At 41.9% G+C, this 24,678-nt stretch overlaps 1 protein-coding gene across 2 annotated transcripts in view; it reads right to left on the minus strand.

Moving 5' to 3' along the window:
• Positions 1 to 24,678, minus strand: part of LOC126406266 (kinesin-like protein KIF20B) — a 72,317-nt gene that overhangs the window by 36,314 nt on the left and 11,325 nt on the right. For both annotated transcript variants that reach the window (XM_050070414.1, XM_050070413.1), the window contains exons 17-30: positions 23,167 to 23,365; positions 22,330 to 22,502; positions 20,983 to 21,477; positions 19,645 to 20,810; positions 17,869 to 18,007; positions 14,390 to 14,512; positions 14,132 to 14,186; positions 13,435 to 13,560; positions 12,800 to 12,933; positions 12,280 to 12,435; positions 11,826 to 12,002; positions 6,893 to 7,018; positions 4,322 to 4,429; positions 3,025 to 3,234 (exon numbers count right to left, since the gene is read on the minus strand). In XM_050070414.1, the coding sequence (XP_049926371.1) occupies positions 3,025 to 3,234; positions 4,322 to 4,429; positions 6,893 to 7,018; positions 11,826 to 12,002; positions 12,280 to 12,435; positions 12,800 to 12,933; positions 13,435 to 13,560; positions 14,132 to 14,186; positions 14,390 to 14,512; positions 17,869 to 18,007; positions 19,645 to 20,810; positions 20,983 to 21,477; positions 22,330 to 22,502; positions 23,167 to 23,365 (3,387 nt within the window). The remainder of the gene's footprint in view (positions 1 to 3,024; positions 3,235 to 4,321; positions 4,430 to 6,892; positions 7,019 to 11,825; positions 12,003 to 12,279; positions 12,436 to 12,799; positions 12,934 to 13,434; positions 13,561 to 14,131; positions 14,187 to 14,389; positions 14,513 to 17,868; positions 18,008 to 19,644; positions 20,811 to 20,982; positions 21,478 to 22,329; positions 22,503 to 23,166; positions 23,366 to 24,678) is intronic.

The raw sequence follows: 24,678 nt of genomic DNA on the forward strand, positions 1-24,678 counted from the left end.
TTTAGTGGACTAACTTTGCACTTGAAAGGATGCCCGTTCAATTAAGTTTTAACAGGTCTGACGCTACGGCTGTATCTAGGCTAACGGCTAACATGCTAAGTATTATTTCTATGTCACTAGTGACTTGAAACAAATTTAGGACGATAGGAGACGGGCTGAAATAAACCGAAATTTCGTTAGCTAAAAAAGGCTACATGCACCATTTTATCTCATTCTTTGTTATTTTCTCTACTTATAATTATACAGAAATCATAGAATATATGTTTTACAAAGAACGTTTTCCTTGTTGTAGACAATAAGGTCGGAAATTTACCGTGATTATGATGTGCATTGGTTTTCTTTCTTTTTTTCTTTTTTTTGGAAAAGATGTCTGTGCTGCTTTTTGGATCTGCTTAATAATAATTTGTGGTGTCATGTAAACCCAAGCAGTGCAAATGTGTATATACATGTGTCACATGCCTTTGGGAGCCAAACGTAGCAGAGGCATTAGCCTACTTCCATTGCATTAGTCTGAACAAACAAATTAACATAAGTGCAGCTCCTCCGCTGCATTTAATCAAATTCCAGTGAGTCGGTGTCCTGAAAACAACCTCAACCCAGTTCACCCTCCAGTGAAGCTTCACTTTTCTACAGAGTTTGTCTCACAGTCTGGAATTGTTTCCATGGAGCCTCTTTGGCCTGTTCTGGGATTAGCTCTCCAGACAGTGTGTGACTTGCAATTGGTTTCAGAGAGCATCTATAGTATCGACAAGTTCATAGGATGAAAACTTTGTAATCCCTTTCTAAATGGTACAAGTGGGATTGGCTTGTGACTTTGTTACTTGTGCTAGTCACACATTGCCTACACCGTATACAAATTGCATTCACTGAGCTTCTGGCAACTGCACAACACTGGGGCCCATAGTTACGACAACACTGAATTTTTTCCCTACTTTTTAATGTGCTTGGCACTAGCTAAAACTTAAGAAAAAAAATTTATATTGCATGTTTTGTATCAATTTTATATTTGTGACATACAATATTCTCATTTATGTGTGATTATACAGCCATATTTGCATTAGCAAAATGGTCTGCTGCTGAAACACCTCATTTCTTTCTGAGCCACAGCAACAAATGATAGCTGTGCATTACATTGTATTGTCTGCTGAATTCAAAGATGATGACAGTCAAAAGCATCTACAATACTTTGCAAGCAAAAGTTACAACATGGAATTATATAACAAAAGGCCAAGAAAATCATCAGCGGAAAACCCTGTTGTTGATCACTGAAACATCTAGAAGAGCATTAAAAGGATTATTACCTTAGTTACACATTTAACTCTACTCACCACTGCAAAACAATGGACTAATGTGTTACAGGACAAATGCTACTCAAGGCCTTCTCCCAACTGTTCTCCATGTTGTGTGTCCTTTGAGGATCACACAGGACTAGAGCACACGCTGACAACTACTGAGGTTGCAGTGCACCAAAACAAGAGGTGGTCTTGGTCCAGTTACAAACAAAATTTGGTGCGGTTCATTTGTGGTGAGAATGTGTTCCGACCTGGATCTGAACCAACTGCAGTCACATGACACATTGTTTGGGTTAAACATGAGCATGTTACAGTCCTGGAGGATTATTAATGTGCACCTCCTCCTGTACTGCCTTAATATGCACATTCAGCACATCCAATGCATCAAAACATTGTTTTCTAGTTGGAGCCACGCCTCGTTTTCAAACTGTATGGTTTGACTAAAATGAACAATGACAGCAATATAGTCCACGATGAGCAGCGCTAAAATCAACCTGCGTAGTTGTCCCTCCATTGTGACATTAGAAAGTGTCACATTTATCTTGCAAGTGTACTCTTCTTCAACGTTTGGTTTACTTCCTGGATTTTTCCCACATGGAAATTCTGACCAATCAAGAGCAGCTTTCTCACACAAGGAATTTGATCTGGTCCGCTTGTAAATGCTGCCGTGAGAACACGAACCAACTCTCGGCAATTATACTTTGTGACAGAATTAGTCCCTGATTTGGACCAAAGAAAGTGAACTCTAGGTCTGAAAGCACTCTAAGTTACAATTATAATCTTGTTACTAAACACAGAGGAAAACATTTTTCAAAAGTGTTCTACAGAGTAGACAAAACACTTAGTTGATTGCCCTTCAATTAAGTGTGTCATGCAGTTGCATTAGCTGTCTATATGTTTCCGTTAGAAAAACAATGGTGCCACTAGGAGTCATGGGGGAAAACTGTGATCTCAATTCTAAGTGGGGAAAAAAAATCTTGATTCTCAATTTGACCCGTTTATAAGTTGTGCTTCATTATATGTAAACACACAGAGAGAGGTACAGAGAAAGAGAATAGGGGAATCACAAGAAATGAGGGTCTAATATCGGCTTTATGACCAAGGTTCTTGCAATCACAGAGTTTGCACCCAATGACAACCCCTTTACATACTTTTTAATACCTTAATATTTCATATACTGCTGTATTATTTCAAAACCAGTACACATAGCTTCAGGGGAAACTTTTTGAGTTTGCTATGTTCTAGTATAGAAGTGCCAAATTTACGACTGCCATTACAGTTGCTCCTTTCTCAGAAGTAACTTTTAAAACACACCTGCAGTACTGGTGCTAGATTGATAGCAGCTGAGGGAAAGGTTTCACACTGACATTTTCTCCACAGAACGTGTGAAAAATGAACTATCATCCCTGAAAATAACTGAAAAAGCCCATCTCTGAGGCTCATGCCACACAGTTGTTTTTTAGTTATCAAGGGAGGATTCATTTTTAGGAAACCTGGTACATGGTGTACAGATGCAGGTTCGTGCGGTGGGATGTTTTCACGCGCACCATGTTTTGTCGTTGGACACAGACAATAAGAAAATGTATCCACGAAAATGTTCAATCTATTCAAAACTTAAACCGCCACACTGATGACCTCGCTTATCAATAATATTCATATATCTCTTACTTTGGATATGTTTTAACACCTGGTGAATGTGTGGGCAAGCTGCTTTTGTTTGATTGGATCTTACCTTCTCCATCTCTCCACTCTTCCTCTTGCGTGTGGAGCGGGTGATTTTGACGGTGACGGCGCTCTCCTCTCCCTGGCGTCTCAGAGCCATACGGTTTGGCTGCAGAGGGCTGAAGGAGATCTCCAGCTCTGGCCGCGGGAAGCGACTCGTCCTGCCGTTCTCTGTGGAAATCTCAGAGGATTCTAGCACTGATGGATAGCCAGCTGAGCCCTGTGGGACAACACATGATTTGAAGGTTTAAGGTCATTTTCTGGTCACTCAAGAGAGAAATGTGTCTGGGCCTGTAACCTCTGAGGTTACAGGCTGGTCTGTCAGTTACTGCAAGGTGTCGAGGTCAAGCCACCCGGCAGCCTACACCTGTGGACTGTTGCTGAGCAAGATAGCATCCGAAAAGTTTTGTGCTCCTATCCAAAGTAAGTAAGTATGCTATGGTTTCTTTTTGGCCTACTTTAATTGTTTATTGTTGTTATTTTCTACTTTGTTGTGCTGCAGTCTACAGACAAAGTTAATACCGTTTAAGTCCAGTTATGAACGACATGGCTCAAAGATTTCAGGCTGTGTTTTAGTTATCAAAAATACATCCTCCCTCATTATTTCATTGTATCTATATTTCACACAATGCCTGTTTGCAGGAGAACTCAATCTGCTCTGTGAACGCGCTGCAGCTCCTAAGAAAATAGACAAGACTGTATTTTGTATTAGCTTCTGGGACACTTCTGAAATGCCCTGCAGTGCATCTGCTGGAACATAATTGTCTGGAATGGCCGTGATCATCTCTGGCAGCCACCTGGCGGGGATCTGCACTCTACTGAGTGCACTTTTCTAGTTGTCTGATGTTCCTGTCTGACCAGCTGCAGGCTCACTGACATACCTCCCACCACATGATTTGTAGACGGAGATAATGTGCAGACCAAAATGTCCTGACCAGTGACTGCCTCAGACCACCTTATGTCAGCTATCTGGATCATTACTTAAAATGGGATGTCTTTTTTTGTTTCTTTTTGGCAGTGAAATTGTGGAGCATGCTAAGTGTTTGGCAAGTTTGAGAAAATAAATGTAGATAAATCAGCCTGTTCTGCAAAGCGAGTTCAATTCAAAACGATGTTTTGCTATAATTTTAGACTTGCATCAAAACTGAATTAAAAGATATATTCATGAAACATTGTGAAAAAAATGAACCTCTATATTTAATAACTTCAACGTGTGTTTGCAAACCCAATATTAAAGTGTTTGACTTGATTCATAAAGTATACTACTGATGCATTTCTTCCATATTCATGTCATCTCATGAGCTTACCTGACTGCTGACTGACGCTCTGGTGTCCCTCCGACCTCCTGACTTTCTTTTAATAGTGTCACTCTGGGGTTTCCCAACCAGTGTAGCAGGGCTCTCGTTGCTTTTAGTCTGTCACAGGCAGAATAAGAAATTGAAAATACCATAAATCATGACTTCAAGCATAACATCCGGAACATGTTGATACATTTAATGCATTATTTAATGCATTTTCATCCTACATTTATCTGCCTGGTGCAACCACAGCCTCTGCTGTGGATTTCAGACTGACGAAGCTGTACAGATAACAAAGAACACTATCCTATGCATTTTAAAGTGAGTTCTCTGTTTCTGGAGTAGACAGATTCTCATGTACAGATGCTGTTCAATCCACCACACAGAGTGTCAGAAAAGGTTACCACTGGCAACCAATCCATGCTGTACTTTGCTGTACTCAAGTTCAAAACAAGAAATTCAGAAAGATCAAAGTCATGACAACCTGTGGTCTGCTGTCCACATTTTTGTTCACTTTGAAGATGGAGAGCACCTGAGGACAATCCATGAATAAATAAAGTAGGAAGGTGATAGCCCGGCGGGCAAAGACGCTTTCCTTGTCACTGGCATGCGACTTAGAGTTCTGAGTCTAATCCATTAATTCTCTTCCTGTCTTTTATTATATTCTAGTTCTCACTGTGTAATTACACCTCACACATATTTGAACAAGGTCTAAAAAGAAAAACAAAACAAAAAAGGAGTCAGGTTAAACCACTGAACAAACAAACAATCAATCATGTACCCTCCCAGGCTCGTACTGTATCTCTATCCTGTGTGCTCCGACCTGTTTACTCCTGACTTGGCCGTAATAAATATATAAACAAACATCAGTATTAAAACCTAAGAGCAAAACTATACTGTTGCCTGTCATCCTGCAAACCACAAGCATCTCTGGCTTCAGCTACAAAACAAAATCTAATCTAAATCTTTCTTAATTCAATTTAAAAGACCATTGCGAAGGATTTAGGGGGACATATTGGCAGAAATGGAGTATAATATAATTGGTATGTTTTCTTTAGTGAATAATCACCTGAAAAAAGGTATTGTTGTGTTTTCGTTACCTTAGAGTGAGCTGTTAATATCAACATTGGGAGTGGGTCCCCCTCTATGGAGATCGCCATGTTGCACTGCCATGTTTCTACAGTAGCCCAGAACAGACAAACCAAACACTAGCCCCTTTTACACTGCCAGATTTTCCGCGAATGTTGGGCCGTTTTGCCGGCAAGCTGCGAGCGTTTATACACACAGAGACGGATTGGCGAGTTGATCCAAGGCACCCAATTTTCCTCCTCGTAGGGTAGACATATTGGCGGAACCCTTTTAGTTTAAACAGACCGAGGTGGCCTTCCGCCACGGGAGGGGTTGTTGAAGACTTGTGGGACGAGCTGTTGATGATGCCGCACGTGTGACCCACTCGCAATGGATAAACAGGAAACAGCTGATAGCAGGAATTAGCGAGCAGCTAGTAGCAAGAGGGAAACGCAAATCTGACAGACACTAAAGATGAGCAACTGGGGAGACAAGGAATTGCGCGCCCTCCTTGCCCTCGCAAACGAAGAGGCCATTAACCATCAGATGACGGGGACGGTGAAGAACGGGCCGACTTATGAGAGAATCGCCGTCTGACTAGCCGCGGCTTCCCTCCACGTCACTGTTTTCGTCACACGCTGAGCCACATGTTTTGTTAGTTGCTCACACCCCCCATTGCCCCGAAAAAGGCACATTCTGTACAAACAAAAGTAGGTAGGTGGCATTTTGCTGCACTCCCCGATTTTGTTTTTATACTGCCAATGCTGAAAAAAGACTGATTGGGCTTTCCTGCAAATTTGCACAATTCCTATCTAAAAATGTGCGCTTTCAAGTTGGCCACTGTAGTAAGCAGCCCCTCTGTGATGAAAGCTTTTTTTTTTTTACCGGAAAATGTTTTATTCAGTGTTTTTACCCGTTTCAATCACCCTCAGGTCCATTTGTTTTGGAGACGCATTTACAGATAACCTGGCTTCTGGTAGAAACCTCCTAAACAATTAACAGTGAAGGAGAAGTTTAAGCTGGTTGCAATCTGTCATCCTCATCGCTTGATACCACTAAATTCCCCTAAAGCTTACACACTGGACTTTTAAGTTCCAACATTCATTTTTTTTTTTATGTGAGACTAAAAGTACAATCATTTTCAGTACATGGCTCTCTTTGACACTGTTTGGAACAGAGTGACCATTTGGAAGGACACCAGAGGAGTGCTTCATGGCGCTTCCTTGGTTTTCACAGATTCTTATATAAAGATAGAGCATTTTAAGCTCAGGTGGGTTTAAAACAGAAAGAGCATTATGATATATTAGGTGCTACAAAACTCCTTAGAACATGTAATGTTTAGATCCACCACGAAAACATTCTCAAAGATATAAAATCAAAATGAGCACTGCTGCTATTCTTTGTGAAGGACAATACCACAAACCTTTAAACAGCCACCTTTCAAGCAGGCAGCTGTGGTTAAATGATATTAAAAAGATCATAATTTGGGTTGAGTATCCCTTTAAGACTGACCTGTGTGACCGTGGACTCCTGCTTGGCTTTTAAGGCGTTGAGCTCTTCCTTTAGTTGTAGGATCTCTGCTTCTCTTTCAGACAGAGCAGCCTGCAGCTCCGCCAAGCTGACGCCGCCATCACCACTCTGTAACAGGAAATTCATGAAAACTGAGGAGGTTATCTATCGTCTCTTCAATGTTTTCCATCATAACTGTTATCCTGAGCTTAGACACCTTAATGCAATAGAAAACAAGATTAAAAGATTTAAACCTGAAACTTTACAAGCAACCAATAATGAGAAAACTGAAAGGATTTTTCTTTTACAGGGAGGCAGGCTACACAACCGTTATTTATCGGTGAGCATCGAAAAGTTTTCATCTCAAAATTCCATCAGCATGAAAATTGGCAGGCATCACACTGCTCAAGTATCACTTGCATCTAAAACTCCTTAGCAAATACAGCCTTAAGGATAAGGCACTAGTTATTCCTTTTCAATGCATGTTGGACATGCAAACACAGTGAAATCAAAAATTGCTTTGCTACACAAAGCTGAGGTTGTCATGTATGACGGAGATGTACAGTTCATATTCAGGGGGACACAAAAACAAAGCGACATCTTGAGCAAGCAAGGAACCGTGGAAACCCATATAGGTATGCCCAATATCCCCAGGCAAATGTACAAGACAACAATCAGTGGAAAACTCTGGAAAGATTGAGCTGTATGTGTAACAAATGATGGAATTGCTTCTAGTGCACCATGACTCTGGTCCCGAACGCTTGTCTCATCCTGAAAACATGAAATGCATTAGTTTAGACAGACAGGAGTCTGATCCTGGAGCAAAATATAGCATTGGCATGGAGTGATGTGTAGCTGGAATGCCTGAAAAAGAGGACATGTCTTTAAAATGTATGAACAAAGAGACAACTCTGCTGAAGTTTTTATCAAACTTTGAAAGGTTCTATCTAAGTGTCTAAAACACTCTCCTCAGATGTGGACATGGGAAACAGTGCATGTTTTTCAGTGCACATTTGCCTCTGGCCTCGGACCTGTGCTGCAGTCAGTTCCTTTTAATGAAGCTTATAATATTTTGGTTTGGTCCTGGCTGTGTCAGAGAGGCGCTCAATAAACTCCATGGTAATTTTTCAGGTCATTGGTACAAGAACTTGGTATTGTGTTGAATTGTTTCGCTACCCAAATTTCAATAACTCCGTCCAAAACAATACATTGTTAGTTATTTACTTCGTTGAATATCAACAAATTATTTGCCAATAACTTTCAGTTAAACCTCGTCTCAGCACAAAGAGCTGCATAAACAGTTTGCCTCAACAGTATAAAATTGACAAAATCATTAATTAAACCTACAAAAACAAGACAATCACAGCAGAGGGGAGGAAAGTGTCTGGTTTGGAGATCTTAGAACTGCATCTCTGCTCTTTGCAGATGATGAGGTTCTGTTGGCTTCATTACAACGTGATCTCCAACATGCACTGGGGTGGTGTAGCTGAGTGTGAAGTGGTTGGGATGAGAGTCAGCGCCTCCAAATCTGAGGCCATGCTTTTTTGCCAGAAAACAGTGGATTGCCCTTCTGGGTTGGGAGAGAGTTACTGCTCCAAGTGAAGGAGCATTAACAGAAGTATCTCGGGGTCTTGGTCACATGTTAGGGTATAATGGAGTGTGAGATGGACAGGTGGTTAGGTTGGGCGTCAGCAGTGATGTGGGACCATTGTAGTGAAGAGGGAGCTGAGCCGAAAGGCAAAGCCTTCAATTTACCAGTCCATCTACGTTCCAGCCCTCACCTATGTTCATGAGCTTTGGGTAGTGACCGGAAAAATGAGATCGCGGATACAAGCGGCCAAAATGAGTTTCCTCTGTAGGGCGGGTGGGCTCAGCCTTAGAGATAGGGTGAGGAGAGCGGATATTAAAGCTCAACACTCTTAGTCCTCATGGTTACTGGTGTTCCTACATTTGACTGCATGATATTAAAAAGGAGTTTACAAGTTCTCCATTAAAGTTAATTAAGGGGAGAGAAACATCTCTATAATGTAATTTAATATTCACATTTAAGGAGCCAACATTTCAACACAATCTAACGCGGTTGTCTAAAATATGAATAGTCAATATGAAATATTATGGGGTATACTAAAGTGTACTTTTCAAACACTGGTTGAAAAAAGAAATATTTGTGCATAAATTTGGTTAAAAATCCTCTAATTTAAATTTTGAACCATTACAGCATCCTATGAGACACTACTTGTTCACTATTAATAAAAGAGTCAGTAATAATCCCTGTATATGTAGGGATTAGTTTGGATGTGTCCCTGCTGTGGCAGATTCTGCACTCGAGGTATCGAGTTTTCTTCATATCATTTGTGGTTTTTCAGATACAAAGATGCTTGCATAAAATTAGGTGCAATTCTCCCAAATTTTTAAATCAACACAGCTGTGCCAGACACTGGGCTGCGCATCAATTTGATTTGGTGTATCATTACAGCGTGCCCTTCACACTGTCTGTCCTGTACTTATCCTGGGGAAACTGTCTGCTCACAATGAAAGAAACTGTTATTTTGAAAAACCAAACAAAAGCCCAGTGAGGACAAAATGTGAGAGAGCAATGTGCAAAATACTAAAATGCAACGTGTGTGGAACAGAGATATGGCTTCACATTGACAATGCTAATTCACCTACAAAAACCTCCTGCAGTTTACCAGAGAAGGTGCTGAGAGAAAGATGGAACTGGTCCAGACTCGAGATTTAGCCTCTGGGGGTAAAGGCCAATATTTCGGGGGTTCCAGTGTGGCCAGCAGATAAAAGGATGACAGATATCGGGGCCAAGACTTCCTGTTCTGTGCACCGTTGATTGTTTACAGTGTGATTAGCATGCTGAGACGCTACATACACAGAGTCTAGGTGTTCTAAGAACAGATATCTGCATATGAACGCAGATTTTTATTTTTTTTTTAAATGTAATATAAAGCTAAATCCTCATCGGACGGTAGCTGATAGGTTCTGAAATTACATTTTAGTTGATGCGTTCTACCTTTTTTTGCTGTCCACATGGACTGTTCGCCCACTGGCAACCACAGCCTGCTCAAATGTGTTCCAATACTACTCAGATTACAAACAGAAACCAGGACGCTTCCGATACCTTGTTCTGTTGCCTACAGATTCTGCAAACATATGCAGATGTCTGCGTATAGTAGGCCTGCACTGATTTATCGTTCTAACATTAGTATCTATATTCGCCTTGCTGACTGCCATCAGCCTCTCGGCATATAAGATGGCGTTCACTGATGGTAGTGGCCAATGTGTTTCCCTTGTGTCACACCAATTTTGTGCAGCCTAAAAAGCACGAGTCAAGACTAATGGCATCCCGTTTTCTTGGGGACATGGTTGGGATGAACAGAGATCTTCTCCAGGATGCGGATGCCATAAAGGATGCAGTACACTCACTACAATTGTTGTATGGGATGGACCCTATTGTTTCCCTGATAATGCTACATTGCAAACGTTAGCTGTTAGCAGCAGGTGGCTGGAACTAACAGTGGACAGAGGCTGCACCGAGTGACTTTCTGATGCGTTCAAGATTCTCTTTGGTAAAAATGAGTACTGGGTGAAGGTAAATTGTAATGTTTTCATGATGTGTTCAAATGTAATCTTGTAAAATGTAGTTTTCTGCAATAACCTCGAATAAATCCAGCTGTTTGAAGGAGAAATGTGTTGATGTTTTGACAGCAATATAAAATAGATATTAAAGAAGGACTTATATTATATAAAGTACTAATGGCTTTTGAAGCAGTTTTTTAAAATGTTTTTAATGTGAAAAAAGTTATATTTGTTTGTTGTTTTATAAATGTTTGTCACTGAATTTGTCCTGATTCAAAGGTAGTGCAATGAACGACTGAATGACTTTAAAACAGTTATTATTTTTATAATTAAAATTTCTTTGATTCCCTGTCACAAAAGGGGGAATAAGTAATAACAAAAACAAAATACACAACAGCAGCAAAACATTTTTATCAGCTAAATTGTTATTTTAATTTTACAACTGATGCATCCCTAGTTTATAGAGATGAGAATTAGTCTTTCTACTGACCCAAGGCTTAATAAGCTGCTCAAAAGTGTTAAACAGAAAAAGGCACAGGCAAGTAATTCCAATTTATCGTTATCTGGTGAATTTTGTCACAAACAAAATTTACTTATATTCCTTTTTTTATGACTGATTTTATTTGATCATTCGTGTATTCCATTTAATCTCTTAGTAAAGCACAATGGTCAGTGCTTGTTGTTTTTAAATGTGCTCTACAAATAAACCTGACAAACTGAGATCCAAAGCTGCCCCTCCCTCCCTCCCTACCTTCTGTAGGATTACAGTAAAGTTGGTACTTGAGAGATGTTTTAAAGTCTCTTTCCCTGCACAGCACTGGGGTCTGCTCTAAAGAGTGAATCAACGCTAAATGAAATGGGGCAGAAAACTGTTGACGCAGTTCAAACTTTCAGTGAAGTTTCACCTCTGGCTAAACCCCGATCAATGATTCCACAGCAGGTGTTTTTCCTTGACGGATGATGGGAACTAACTGCTCTGACATCATTGATTGGAGTGTGTAGAAAGGTGAAACATACTACTATGATGTTTCAAATGGAGGACAGCAGCGACTTGTTTTAGTTTTTGTTACTGAGGGTTGAAAAATCCATTAAAAGCCTTTACGACTCAAGACGGATGTTATCTGACTGAGAGATATGAGACACTAATACTCCAAATACCACCACATATCCTCCTTCCTCCTCCACCTCGTCTCCATCTCCCCTTTAACTGAAGCACATCTAACTTTTAAAAAACTATTTCACCTACATTCTCGTGACAAGTGTCTGGTGTAAAATGCAGCCTGCTCTGACACTTTACATCTTCAGTGAGTGGTCTCTGTGTCCGTCATCATCTTGATGTCATACTGACCTCTTGTGGCGGCTGTGGGTTATTTTGACGCAGCTGTTGGATGAGTTTGTCTTTCTCCGTTTGGCTGGAGAGAAGCTTCTGCAGCTGGACCTCCAGAGCTGCTACCAGAGTGTCTCTCTCCTTCCTCCACTTCTCCATAGCCTGCTCCTTCTCAGCCAGCTGGGACGACAAGGACTCCTGATACAGAGGGGAATGTACATTCAAAATGTACTCTTAGACTATTACCAAAAGTGTGGCAAAAAAACATATCACCCAAATCAAAATGGCTTATCCTCTGTACGGTGGCCATTTTGGACATTTCAGACTTAACTCTATATTGCCAAATTAGTTCAACTATCATCAGCCTCAGCTGCAGGTGTACTTTAGCTCAGCTGTGTGTTGACATTCTATCATGGTGGCATGTTTACATATCAAAGTTAGTGTTTAGTGTGTTTGCACATCATCCTCAGCCTACCAACTGGCTCTGCTGTCGAGTGAAGCGCTCTCTGTCGTCTGCGAACTTCCTCATTTCCTGGTTCCTCTTGTCCTCTGCCTCTTTAGCTTGGCCGATGAGGGACAGCTTCTCCTCCAGCCACTTTTTGCGTTCGGCCTGGTGTTTATCTGCACACAACTGAACACAAAATGGTTAAGACAATTTAACCTGATCTGACATCAGTCTAGTCTCATCTAGATTTAATTAAAGAACCTAAGCACATATATGTGATCAGGTTTTTGAGTTGTCGAATGCAAAGGAGGGATGCACGAATTCAGCTGCCTCAACTTGTGTGGATGACGAAGATTCCTCACAGACACATATCAGTAAAATATTCCTGATTTATTAAATTTTCAACAGGCATTAACTAGTTGTATATTAATAATCAAAACTGTTGAAATGTTACATTTTTAATGTTTCCTTCCCTCATGCTGCAATCCAGGACAAACAGTTCTGCTCCCACCATCTCACACAACATTCGAAAACAACTTCCATTCATTACCTTCAAGCTCTCCTGAGCCCGGGCAGCTTCCTGTTTGGCCATGTTAAGGTCATCTGATGGGTTATCGACTTGACGCCGTGTGTCGTTTCCACGGCGATCCTGCTGCAACAACATCCCTTTCAAATTGTCCACCTCTGGAATGATTAAAACCAAAGAACAAGACATACAAGAAAAAAAGTTTTAACAAGATTAATACTTTTATGAGCCTGTGACCTCATTTCTGTGTGTATGTCTCTTCTCTCAAGTTAAGTTTCCTTTAGGTGTTTTACCGCATTTGATTTCATGTGTGCATCATCTCGTGGTGTGCTACACTTCACACTCTGCACCCTGTATTCCTGTTCTCACAGCGACCCAGACTTAGCTGACTCACTGAATTGACTTTGGTATCCAATTTAAAAGGTGGTGTTGTTGTGAGAAAAACACAAGTTTCCTCCAGTCTCAGTGTCCAGTCAGTTTCATTTAATGTCTTTTATGGACATTCTTGTTTCTCTGCAGCTTGCAAGGATAAGAGGATTACACTAAGCTGTCCACGGGCCAAACCCCCTTTTTTAATTCAAAACAATAAAAATCCACATTCTTTTCACAGCGTCTGTGTTTGCTTTTCATGTTCTGTCATTGATTTTTCAGATTCTTACCGCTGGAGAGCTCCTGAATGAGGTTAAGTTTCTCCTCCAAGGCCTGCTCCATCTGGTCCTGTGTTTCCTCCTGCTCCGTCAGAGCCAAACGCATGTCCTCTATCACACGCTCCTTAGCTTCAAGTTCTACAAATCGACAAAAGCACACCCAGCCACCCACAAACAAAGGTACAGATTTAAATACAGAATGCCAGAATTAATTAAAAGAACACATGGCTCCCACACAGCAATAAATGAAGCATAAAATGTTGATCCCTGAGGGAGGTGTTCTCCTTTTTGCTACTACCCTTCTGTAAAACAGCTCAAAGGTCAGCCACAGATTTACTCAAACATTTTTTAAACAGAAAAGCAGCTCAGGAGATTCACTTTAGGCACAGGACAAACTTTCTGAAGAAATAATTTTCTGCTTCTCTTTTTCATGATTGTGAACTGAAGATTTGGTTTCAGGCTGCTGGTCCAACAAAACAAGAAATTTGAAGAGGTCACCTTGGGCTCTGGGAATTTGTGATGGGGATTTTTTTCTTATTTTTTTTTTAGACCAAATTATTAATTTAAAAAATAACATAGATCAGTGTCGACAATAATCATCTGTTGCAGGCTGACAAGAGTGCCCACGATGATTTCAAAAGCAGCTCCCTTCCCACAAAGATGACAAAATGCCTCTAGTGAAGCACACACACAGACACGCATCATTTACCTTTACAGGTCTTCTGGTGGAGCGTCTGGTCAGTCTTGGTGTCAGATGATTGATCCTTGATAAGGAGAGGATGAAACGATGGCAAGCGCATGAACATGGCACATCAAACTACCAGTATGGAGGCAGTTAAAGAGAAATCTGTTGGACTGCACAGTGGCACACAGAGGGAAGAGGGTGCAGCTCTTCCAGTACAAACAGAGTTAAAGCCTTCAGAGATTTGTTCTGGTAAATGAAAAAGTGAATGACACATTATCTCACCACTTTGAGTAGCTGAATGGTTCTGTCTCTGTTGGCAACGTCAGACTGAAGCTGCTTCTTGGCTTTCTCAGTGTCAGCCAGCTTCTGCCTCAAAAGCTTTTCCTCTTCCCTCATGGCCGAGATCTTCAGGGGAAAGAACAAGTCAAAATCAAAAGATAACACAACAATATAGGTCAAAGTAATTTAAAGCCTTTGGAAACACAGCTTGAAATAGTAAAAATGCAGATATATGTATATCAAAGTCGAGTGTCTCATTAATCATCCACAAAAGTCTGAGTGAAAATAACCATTCATAACTATTAGAAAACCTGGTTTAAAAACAGCTCATTTTGCTGTTTAGACCACTTGCCAGGACAGAGTGGGCGTGGCAGATAACGCTCTGATTGACAGCTCCCTCGTTTTGATTTACATCTCCCTGGCTCAGCAATGGCTGCCACAAATTTAATCCAGCCGTACATGTTTGAGCCCTCTGATGATTCAGAGGACAAAGCAGAAGCCCTGCCAGCTGAAAGTGATTCCTTTCAGGTGGTCACTGAATGGTAAGTTTCAAAATGTTTTGTGATTCATATTAATGTTACTTCGTAGAATAGTCAATCAATTTCAATCAATAGTTAGCATAACTTTTACATGCAATGTTACGGCCAGGCTCCACCGGCTGCAAACACAGCGTAGCGTAGCGTCGCGGCGTATTCATTTGTGCTCCACTGACTGTGTATGGAAGCAACACGTAACGTTAGAGAAGCCAGCGGGGTTGTTTACTGTTTGCTGAGCCGAGAGGCTGCATGTAGGCTGCATGAAATGTTAAAGCATTTTCCACCTAAGTTATTACATATAGCCTATTTGAGTTATCTACAAGTTTACTGTACTGTTTGTCATCTCGCTTTCAAATGTCCGCCACGGACACAGTGTCACAGATAAACAATAGAAGAGCCGCGTAAAATAGAGAGTTGTCGCGCCGCTCCCATTGTCGGTGGAGCCGCTGTAATTGATTAACAGGGGAGCGAGCTGCTACGGGACTCGCGCTGCAGACGTTCCCCCATGGAGCCCGGCCGTTAGCTGAGATGAATGACAACGAGAGGGTAGCGCTTTGCCTTTCTTTACTGAGATACGTTTTCATTGAAAACATAAATCTGCTCTGTTTTTTTTTGATAATAGCCTTTTTCATTTAAACACATCCAGTCTTAACAGATTAAATATGTCTTTACTTTACACACACACACTGACCCTCAAAGCGGGAGAGACCGGTGCCGGCCGTCCGTCTCTCTGGCGTTGTGTAGAAGTATTTGCCCGCCTCGAATAATGTTCCCCTCCGGCTAAAACTGTGTTGTTTCCCGCAGCATCACCTCCGCGATTGGGGATATGTTTATGCGTAGCAAAGCTAACTGCTTGGGGTTTGGGTTAGGGGTGAGGAAGGGTACACATTACGTCCCCTCCCCGCGAGCCGACACCGGCACCGGGCCCGGGGGGCAAGCCCGGCCGCTCACAAGCCGCCTCTTCCTGCAGCTCCACGAGCTGCAAAGGCTCAGATTGTCCGGGCTCTGGAGCCGGTCAACCTGATTCGAGTGCTGCTGGGAGCACGCCAGAAGCAGAGCCTCCACTGGGTCGCAGCTGAGCGGTTCAGCCAGTTTACGATCTGTATTTTCTAAACATCAGACTAGAAAGCTGTTTGTTGGCTCAGACTCAAAGAGGCAGATTTAGCTGGAGCAGAAAGGTTTTGTTGCGCTGCCACTGGGGGGCGGGATGAGACAACTGACGGATGATTTATATTGGTTTGGAATTTATTGTATAATAAATCTGAGAGATAACCACGGCCAAATCAAACCCAATTTCAAGAATGTACAAAAACTTAAAAGACATTCATTCATTCATTCATCTTCTAACCGCTTCATCCTCTTGAGGGTTGCGGGGGGGCTGGAGCCTATCCCAGCTGACATCGGGCGAGAGGTGGGTACACCCTGGACAGGTCGCCAGACTATCACAGGGCTGACACATAGAGACAAACAACCATTCACACTCACATTCACACCTACGGACAATTTAGAGTTATCAATTAACCTAGTCCCAAATCTGCATGTCTTTGGACTGTGGGAGGAAGCCGGAGTGCCCGGAGAGAGCCCACGCTGACACGGGGAGAACATGCAAGCTCCGCACAGAGGGGCTCCCACACCCGGGATCGAGCCGCCAACCCTCTTGCTGTGAGGCGACAGTGCTAACCACCACACCACCATGCCGTCCACTTAAAAGACAGATATTTCGAATTTGGATGGAAACTGATTTCTAATTGTTTTACATGTTTAATATTATGTACATAAGACCCTAAATTACATAGTTAGAAGGCTATTGTGGATTTGAGTTTCCAGAGGCTTTAAGCCGTCTGCTGTTTATATCAGTGTCCAATTAGTATCTAGTTATCCATTTTTTTGTGTTCAAATTTCCCTGAAGAAAAGTCAAATCCGAAGACTGCGACACAATGTAAAGCATGAAGGTGCTTTTAATAACCCAAAATGACCAGCGTGTGCAACTGTGTCGAGTTCTGCTCCATCACAACTTGTGCTGCCGTTTTAGATGAAAATCCACTGGGCGTGAGACCAGAGTGTGCGCAGTGACCCCTTAACCAGACCCTGTCTTTACACACTGGGTCTAATTTTACTTAGACAGGTGTCAAAAACTGAACTGATCACCAAATAATATGATAATTGATTAATCAGCTTGAATAAAAGTCAAAATTCTGTGATTCCACCTTCTTAAATGTGAGTATTTTCTGGTGTCTTTACTCCTCTGTGACAGTAAACTGACTGTCTTTGGGTTGTGGACAAAACAAGACATTTGAGGACGTCATCTTGGACTTTGGAAAACACTGATCAGCACTTTTCAGCATTTTATAAACTGAACTAATAAATTATTTGAGAAAATAATCGACAGATTTATCAACAATAAAAATAAAGTGGCAGCCCTAGTCTCTGAAGCGTGAAATTTATTTATGAATGTATTAAAATACCCATTTCTAGTGGCAAGTGACCTGATGACTTTGTCCAAACACATATATAACAAAAACATTTTTTTTGGTTCGTCAGCGAGGAGCAACAGAGCAAAACAGAAGGACAAAGAGGAGAAGGGGAAAACTTGTTATCACATCTGAGTGGGACTGAGTCCATTGTTTCTGGCTTAGATTTCAAGATTAGCTCAGACTTTTGACACCAAAATCAGTAACGTAATGTTTGGAAATTCATTAGATAGCATCAACAATACTTCAAATGAATACGTGACTGGCTGGAACTTTCAGTTGTATATCTCTTGGACTTAAAGCATGTTTAAAATGCACAGCTTTTGGAAAATGTCATCAAATTTTAGTAGACACCACTTTGGACGCTATAACCCCCCAAATAGCGAAGCAATATATCTGCTGCATACTGACAGTAACAAAGTACAAATCAACTACTTATTGAAGGTCGCATAGGTTTTCAAAAAACTACAAGTACCTCCTTCTGGACCTGCTGGATCTGCTTCTTATAGTCGGCAAGTTTCTCTTTGAGATCTGAAGTGTCGTCCTCTTTTCTCTGAAGGTCGAGGCTGAGGCTCTTGACTTTGTCCGAGTCCTGTTTGGCATTTTCTTTTAGTCTGGGAGAGTGGGATGAGATAACAATGAACTGCAACCAATTCTTTAAACAAGACAGGATGGTACATTGTGGGCCAGAGCAGCAGCACCATCGCTCCTCAGACTCTTTAATGGAGTTGGTAGATGGATGGATTAATGCAACTCTCCCTGGACACCACGGCAAGGTAACACAGAGAAAATGTATTTCACAATGATAGAATAATCGAGTCTACTACAGAGCCACAAGCCAAGGTGTAACAGAGAGAGAATGCTTTACCTCTCAGTGTTCATTAGTTTTCTCTGTAACTCAGGGGGGATCATCTCAGGCAGGGGAGGATAATTAACAACTCCATAATAACAGTATAACATACGCTAATTTAGAGACACTGCTCTTTGACTGTTAAGTTAATGCCTAAAAGCTAGCATTGCAACAAGACTTGCGAATGCAGGAGCAATGCAAAATTTTACATACTGGCTATTCTTGATGACCATCATTGACGGACATTGTGGAGATTAATTTGATGTCAAATGTAAAAACAGATATTGAGAGACCCAGGACTCAATGATCCATAATAAAAAATATACATTTTCTTGCTGAATTTGCCATTTTCCACACCTATAGGAATGCTGCAGACTGTTTCAGTTACTGAACAGAGAGGTGCATTGTGACTGACTGGCAGAGCAACAAAAAAGAATATGTTTTTGGGTGACTTTGTGATGAGTATCTGTCTTTGTGATTACGCTGCAAACCAATTTCCCCACGGGGACAAATAAAAGTATGTATCTCTCCATCTATCTATAAAAGCACTGTACTTGAAAATGGCAACGCAATATAATTTAATGGAGCAAGACTTCTTTTTGACCGTTGTATTAAAACACATTAAGTTGTTAAATCCTGTCTGGCTTTAAAATAAATTCAAAGTATTCTTGTTTCATCAAGGGACTTGCAGAATGGCAGGCAGTACAGGAGTCATAAAATAATCAACATTTTAATGGGAATTTAATGTCTCTAATCTGTCTCTGTGAAAGACTTCAGACATCTTCTGAGACAGCAGAATATAGTTTGGGTAAAGCACAAAGTGTATTTCTTGTATCACACAGGGAAGCCTGTGTAGACTGGTTCTGAGAATAACCCGTCTCTGTGACCAGGAGCACACCTGAGGTATTGCCATCCAAAAAAGCTGCCTAAAAACCAGGTGTTTCCCACTGACAATTACCTTGACCTTGTGTTTAATAGGCAAGGAAAAACTCAAAGCTTGTATTTGTTAACCCTGGATAAACAGTAAGTCCTGGGCTACAGATACACATGAAAATCAGAGGCCAAATTGAACCATCATCAGAATGATCAGAGTATGTGGATGTTGAGATTTGATTGGATAGCAAACCAGAATTAAAACCTAAATTTCCACCAGTGATCTGGAGCCAGGTCAAGTCAGGGACAGATCTTCCTCAGAGCTTGGTTTTAGAAAGCCAAGCTATGAGTCGGGACATCCCACATTCTGTGATGCTAGTGTCGACCAGGAGTGACAGAGCTATAAAACTGGACTAAGTGTAAGTTACGGTTTATAAAAAGACACCTTATTATAAATATGGTCCAACCTTTACGAGAACTTTCAAGATGTAATTCCCACCCTGACATTAAAAGGAAATAACCGCTTACCTGTTGATCTCCTCGCCTTTCTTCTCCAGCTCTATGTCCTTCTGAGCGATGGCCTCATGCGCCACAGCGAGCAGCTCCCTGCGTCTTTCCACCTCCCTGCGCCGGGCCTCCTGGACCGCCTGGCTCTCCTCCTCCTCCCGCTGCTCCTGCGCCTTCTCCAGGCTCTTCTGGAGCGATGTTACCTGTGCTTCCTTTTCCAGCAGCTTTTTCTGCAGCTCGGCTTCTCTCTCTGCAGCTGCTTTCTCCACCTCAGCTAGCTGCTCTTCCGTCTGTTTGTCCTCTTCTTTAAGCATTCCTTCCATCTCTGAAGAGGCGAGCTGAGCTTCAGTTTCTTCCATGTTGGAAACCTTTGACCTCAGGGATGCAATCTCAGTCTGAAGATCAGAGTTCAACCTCTTGAGATCAGCAGCAGAGCTAGAGGAACTATTTGCTTCTTGCAGCTGGGCCTTAAGCAGCTCTGCGGTTTGCTCCTGCTCACTTAGCTTTTGCTTGAGATCATCTACATGTTTGTCAAAGGTTGCTTCTTGTTCACTCAGTTTGTGTTCCAACTCCTCCAACTGCTGTTGTGACATCACTTCTTGTTCTCGCAGCTTCTCATTGAGCCTCTCTGCCTGCTTTTCCGCGGCCTGCGTTTGTTCCTCAAGTTGTGTCCTCAGCTGTTTTACTTCTTCTTTGGAAGCATGTTCTTGACATTCGAGTTTGGATCTGAGGTCATCCAGTGGTTGCTGCGACATCTCTTCTTGCTCCTGAAGCTGCTTTCTGAGCTCTTCAACTTGTTCTTTTGAAGCTGCTTCTTGTTGATTCATCTTCTCTGTTAACTGTGTCAGCTGCTGATCGGAGATCTGCTCTTTGTGTGCCTGCTGTTCTTTTGCCTGTCCTAGCTCTCGCTCCAGCTCCAGAATTTGTCTTTGCTTGCTCTCATTTTTGTCCTTTTCCTCTGCCAGATTCTTCTGAAGCTCCGACACTTCCTCTCTCAGCTGATCACTGTCACCCTCAGATGATGCTGCTGACGTCTGCAGTTCCTGTTTCAGGTTATGAACTTCCTGCGTCAGGATCTGGATCTGGGAAGATTTCTCTTGGATGTCCTTGGAGTGTTCATCCAGTTGTGCCTGAGCAGTTTGTAGTTGGACTAACACTTGTTCAGCTCCCTCTGTCTTGCTGGTCACCTGTGGTAAATTCAATAGATATTAGTTTCATTTAGTCATGTAGCACAAAGACCACTCAATCAAACACTAATTATTATTCCAAGACGCATGCTAAACAACTTCATGGCAAGTAGAATCACAATACTGGCACATTTACAAGTTGATTTGACCAAAAGGTTAAAGTGCGGCCCACCTGGCACTCCGCAGCTTCCAGTCTGGCAGTCAGCTCTCTGACTTCTTGTCGTAGAGCATCACCCTCCTGTTGCATCTTTTCTCTCTCCTCAACCAGCCTGCTGATCTCCTTCCTCTCCTTCCTCTCCTTCCTCTCAACCTCCAGAACAGACTGAGCCTTCTCCCTGTCACTCCTCTCTTGACCAAGAGCAGCAACAATGTTGTCTCTGCTTTGCATCTCTTCTAAATGGGCTGCGATGGCACCCTCTTTGGCTCTCCTCTCAGCTTCAAGGACTGCCATGGCTTTCTCTCTGCCTCCTCTCTCTTCTTTAAGGGATGCCAGCGCCTCCTCTTTGTCTCGCTTCAGCTCCCTGAGTGTAGTAAGGGCCTCCTCTCTTGCTTTCCTCTCCTCCTCTAAAGAGGCCAGGGCCTCCTCTCTTCCCATGGTTTGGTACTCCAAAGCAGCGAGGGCCTCTTCTCTGCCTCTCTTCTCCTTTTCAAGGGCAGCCAGTGCCTCCTGGGTTATAGGAGAAATGATTATTTTGAATTTGACTTTATTTTGAATAAACTTAACAAGGATGGCGACGGCGGATTTGCGTGTTTTAAATTTAACTATCATACACCCTACATTACACCTCAGTGTTAAGATTTCACACTTTCTGCGTAGCATCTAGTGCCCTTTATTTAATGGCCAACTGGGAAAAAATAAATCCGCTGGTGACAAGCATTTCATTCATTTATAATTTCTTGTTTTCGTAATGAAACCAGAAATCACATGATTTATTCCTGATGACTAAGTCCAACTTTACATGGCAACCTATGTGAGCTAGGTATGAGTAAGCCCTGGACATAACATGCATGGCATAACAAACATCACGCTAATTCTATGTAGGCCAGTGACAGCCTGGGGGTGACAAAGACAAGCTTGGGAACAGGTCATTGGTTAAACTCCATGAACCGGTAAAAATGTGAGTGGACAAAGTGAAATGGAAACATTTTCCCTTTCTGCTGTTGTGGTACTACTGAAAGAGGCATCAACCTCAGACTGATTTAGTGGAGATGCTCATGGGTTAAGTTCACAAGCTTGCGGCAGCATGAATTAACAGAGCTGCATAACCATTAGGAGGGGAAGTTTTGGAAATTAATTTATGTTTCTCCAGATAAAACTAACTTGTTTAACTATATATAATTAAACGATACAGTTACAGCTGAAAATCAAAACAGAAATCAACATGATTTTTGATATTACATATCTGCAATCAACTGCCAGTTTTCTACCTGGAAGTGATTGTTGTTGGTAGCACGACACCACAGTGATTCAGTCTACAGGGGATTCAGCACCTCGTACACCTTTGCCCCGGGTTCTTACCTGCAGCTGTGAACTCCCCTCCTCGACCAGCGAGGAGCGGCCCTGTGTGCCCTGCTCTGCCACCTTCTGCAGGTCTCCCACTTGTTTCTGCAGCCGGTCAATCTCTGCCGACTTCTCCTGGAGCTGAAAGAGGAGCCTCCTTTTCTCCTCATCCTCTACTCCACTGGTTTCACCTGGAAAATAACACAAAAAATGCAGGCATAAAACAGGATGTGAAAAGTAGGCCAGAGCTGACATGCTGGTATCCAACTGTCAATTTTGGAAGTCATTTTGCACTGTCAAATAGATACCTTATATTACTCCTATGGAGGTTGATATATTTTCTGCAATTCTATTATAAAACATGACATTTCTATATAAAATATTTTGTTATTGTCAGTGACAGGCTGTCTTTCAGTCTGTGATTTTTTTTTCTTGACATAAAGATAACCCACACATTGCAGTTGGTTTGGATCTGTGCTGTGGAAATCATTTCAGTGGTGATGCTCAATAACACTGCGGCTGAAGTTTTTCAAATGTACATATTTCTTTGCAGAAATCACCTTCCTTACACTGAATAATCCACAGAACACACTGTGAGCAGCTGCCTTTGGAGCTTTAGCTTTAGCATAATTGTAAAATGGGTGAACTGATCCTTAAATGTGTGCTGGGTGTAACAAAACATCCATGGAGGCCATGACGTCATGCTGTTGGATGTCTGGAATATTTACATTTATCTGTGCATCAGTCCTCTAGACACCACGAGTGAAAGAAACACTGCTCAGTTTGTTTTTTCTTCCACAATCTGCCTTTCTGACAGATGAAGACACTGATCAGTTCTTATACATGTCTTTTTACCATTGTGTTTGTGCGCCATCTGCTCCTGGATTTTCCGCTGGTGCTCATTTAGTTCCAGCAGCTTCCTCTCCAGCTCCTCCACAGCGTCTCCTCTGCTTCCCTGAGCCCCTGCTCGGCCTGAACCCAGACATTTATGAGCAGCCTCAGCGGCCTTCTTTATTTCTGCCAATTCAGGGGGGTAGGAGTCCAGAGATGTGTCCTGGAAACATCAGAGAAATTAGTTAGGGATGATGAGTGAGCACATCGCCACAATCAGCACATCCAGGTTTGGTGCCTTGAGGCTGTTCAACCACACCTGTCAGAGTATCCTGGAACAAGGTATTTAACCCATGCATGCTTGAGTAGCTACATAGGCCTTTCTGCTTGGGAAATGAATATGGGATGTTAAAAAAGAGATCAAACAACTTGTCTCACTTTGTATGAAATGTTAGAAACCTTGCCATTCCCTTTGCTCTCACAGCGAATAAAGTCGTTCCAACAGGAATCATTATTATTTCAAATGCAAGCTGTAGACAGAGGCAGGTCAAAGACAGGTCAGACTCAATAATTGAAGCAGCTCTGAGAGCTGGATGTGTGAAGTGTAGCACAAGAATCTTGTCACTAATATGATACGTATCAGACACAGCCTACATTAGGGCTGGGTCGATTTCCAGTTCTGCCGGTCTGGTCTGGTCTGGTCTGGTCTACCAGGTTAAACTGGCTGAACTGGCTTTTGTCATATTGACAAGCTCTGCCAAATTAACCAGTTCCCTACATCCTAAACCTGTTCTGATGGTTTCACAGTGCTAATTCCAACTTGTATTACATTAGTCATAAGTATTACGACAATGTGATTGACATAATATTGTGTTTGTTTATAAAAGGTTTTGAGCTGCACTTCTACCAGTTTCTATTTATTGCCCGTTTTAAGGTGTCACAATGGACAAGGAACAGCTGATTGATGAAGTCGTAATGAGTTATTATTTGTACGATTCTTTTGTATTTCACTACAAAAACCAACATAAGGTGACAGCTGACTTGAAGCAGACTGCAGGAAGCTGAGTGTTGGCTAAATTGTAGGTCATTTCCTGTAAATATCACACTATATAATGAGTGTTTTCTGTTTTAAAGTAATGTTACAAACGTAGGAAGACAGCAAGCAGGCTACTCACCCACCTTTTAAGTGGGCATTAATGGCTACTGTGTGGACAGAGAGCGCCATTGCTACGTGATTGTCTGAGGGTGCTTTCAGACCTAGAGTTGTCTTACTTTGGTCCGAATAAGGGACTCGTGTTGTTCCAAAGTTGTATAATTGCCGAGAGTTGGTTCATGTTCTCATGGCAGCATTTACAAGCGGACCAAGTAATGCCTGCGTGAGAAAGCTGCTCTTGATTAGTCAGAATTTCCATGTGGGAAAAATCCAGGAAGTAAACAAAACGTTAATAAATGTGGTAGATAAATGTGACACTTTCTAATGTCACAATGGAGGGACAACTACGCAGGTTGATTTTAGCGCTGGTCATCATGTATGAA

The sequence above is a fragment of the Epinephelus moara genome, chromosome 19 (genome assembly GCF_006386435.1).
Source record: "Epinephelus moara isolate mb chromosome 19, YSFRI_EMoa_1.0, whole genome shotgun sequence".
Lineage (NCBI taxonomy): Eukaryota > Metazoa > Chordata > Actinopteri > Perciformes > Serranidae > Epinephelus > Epinephelus moara.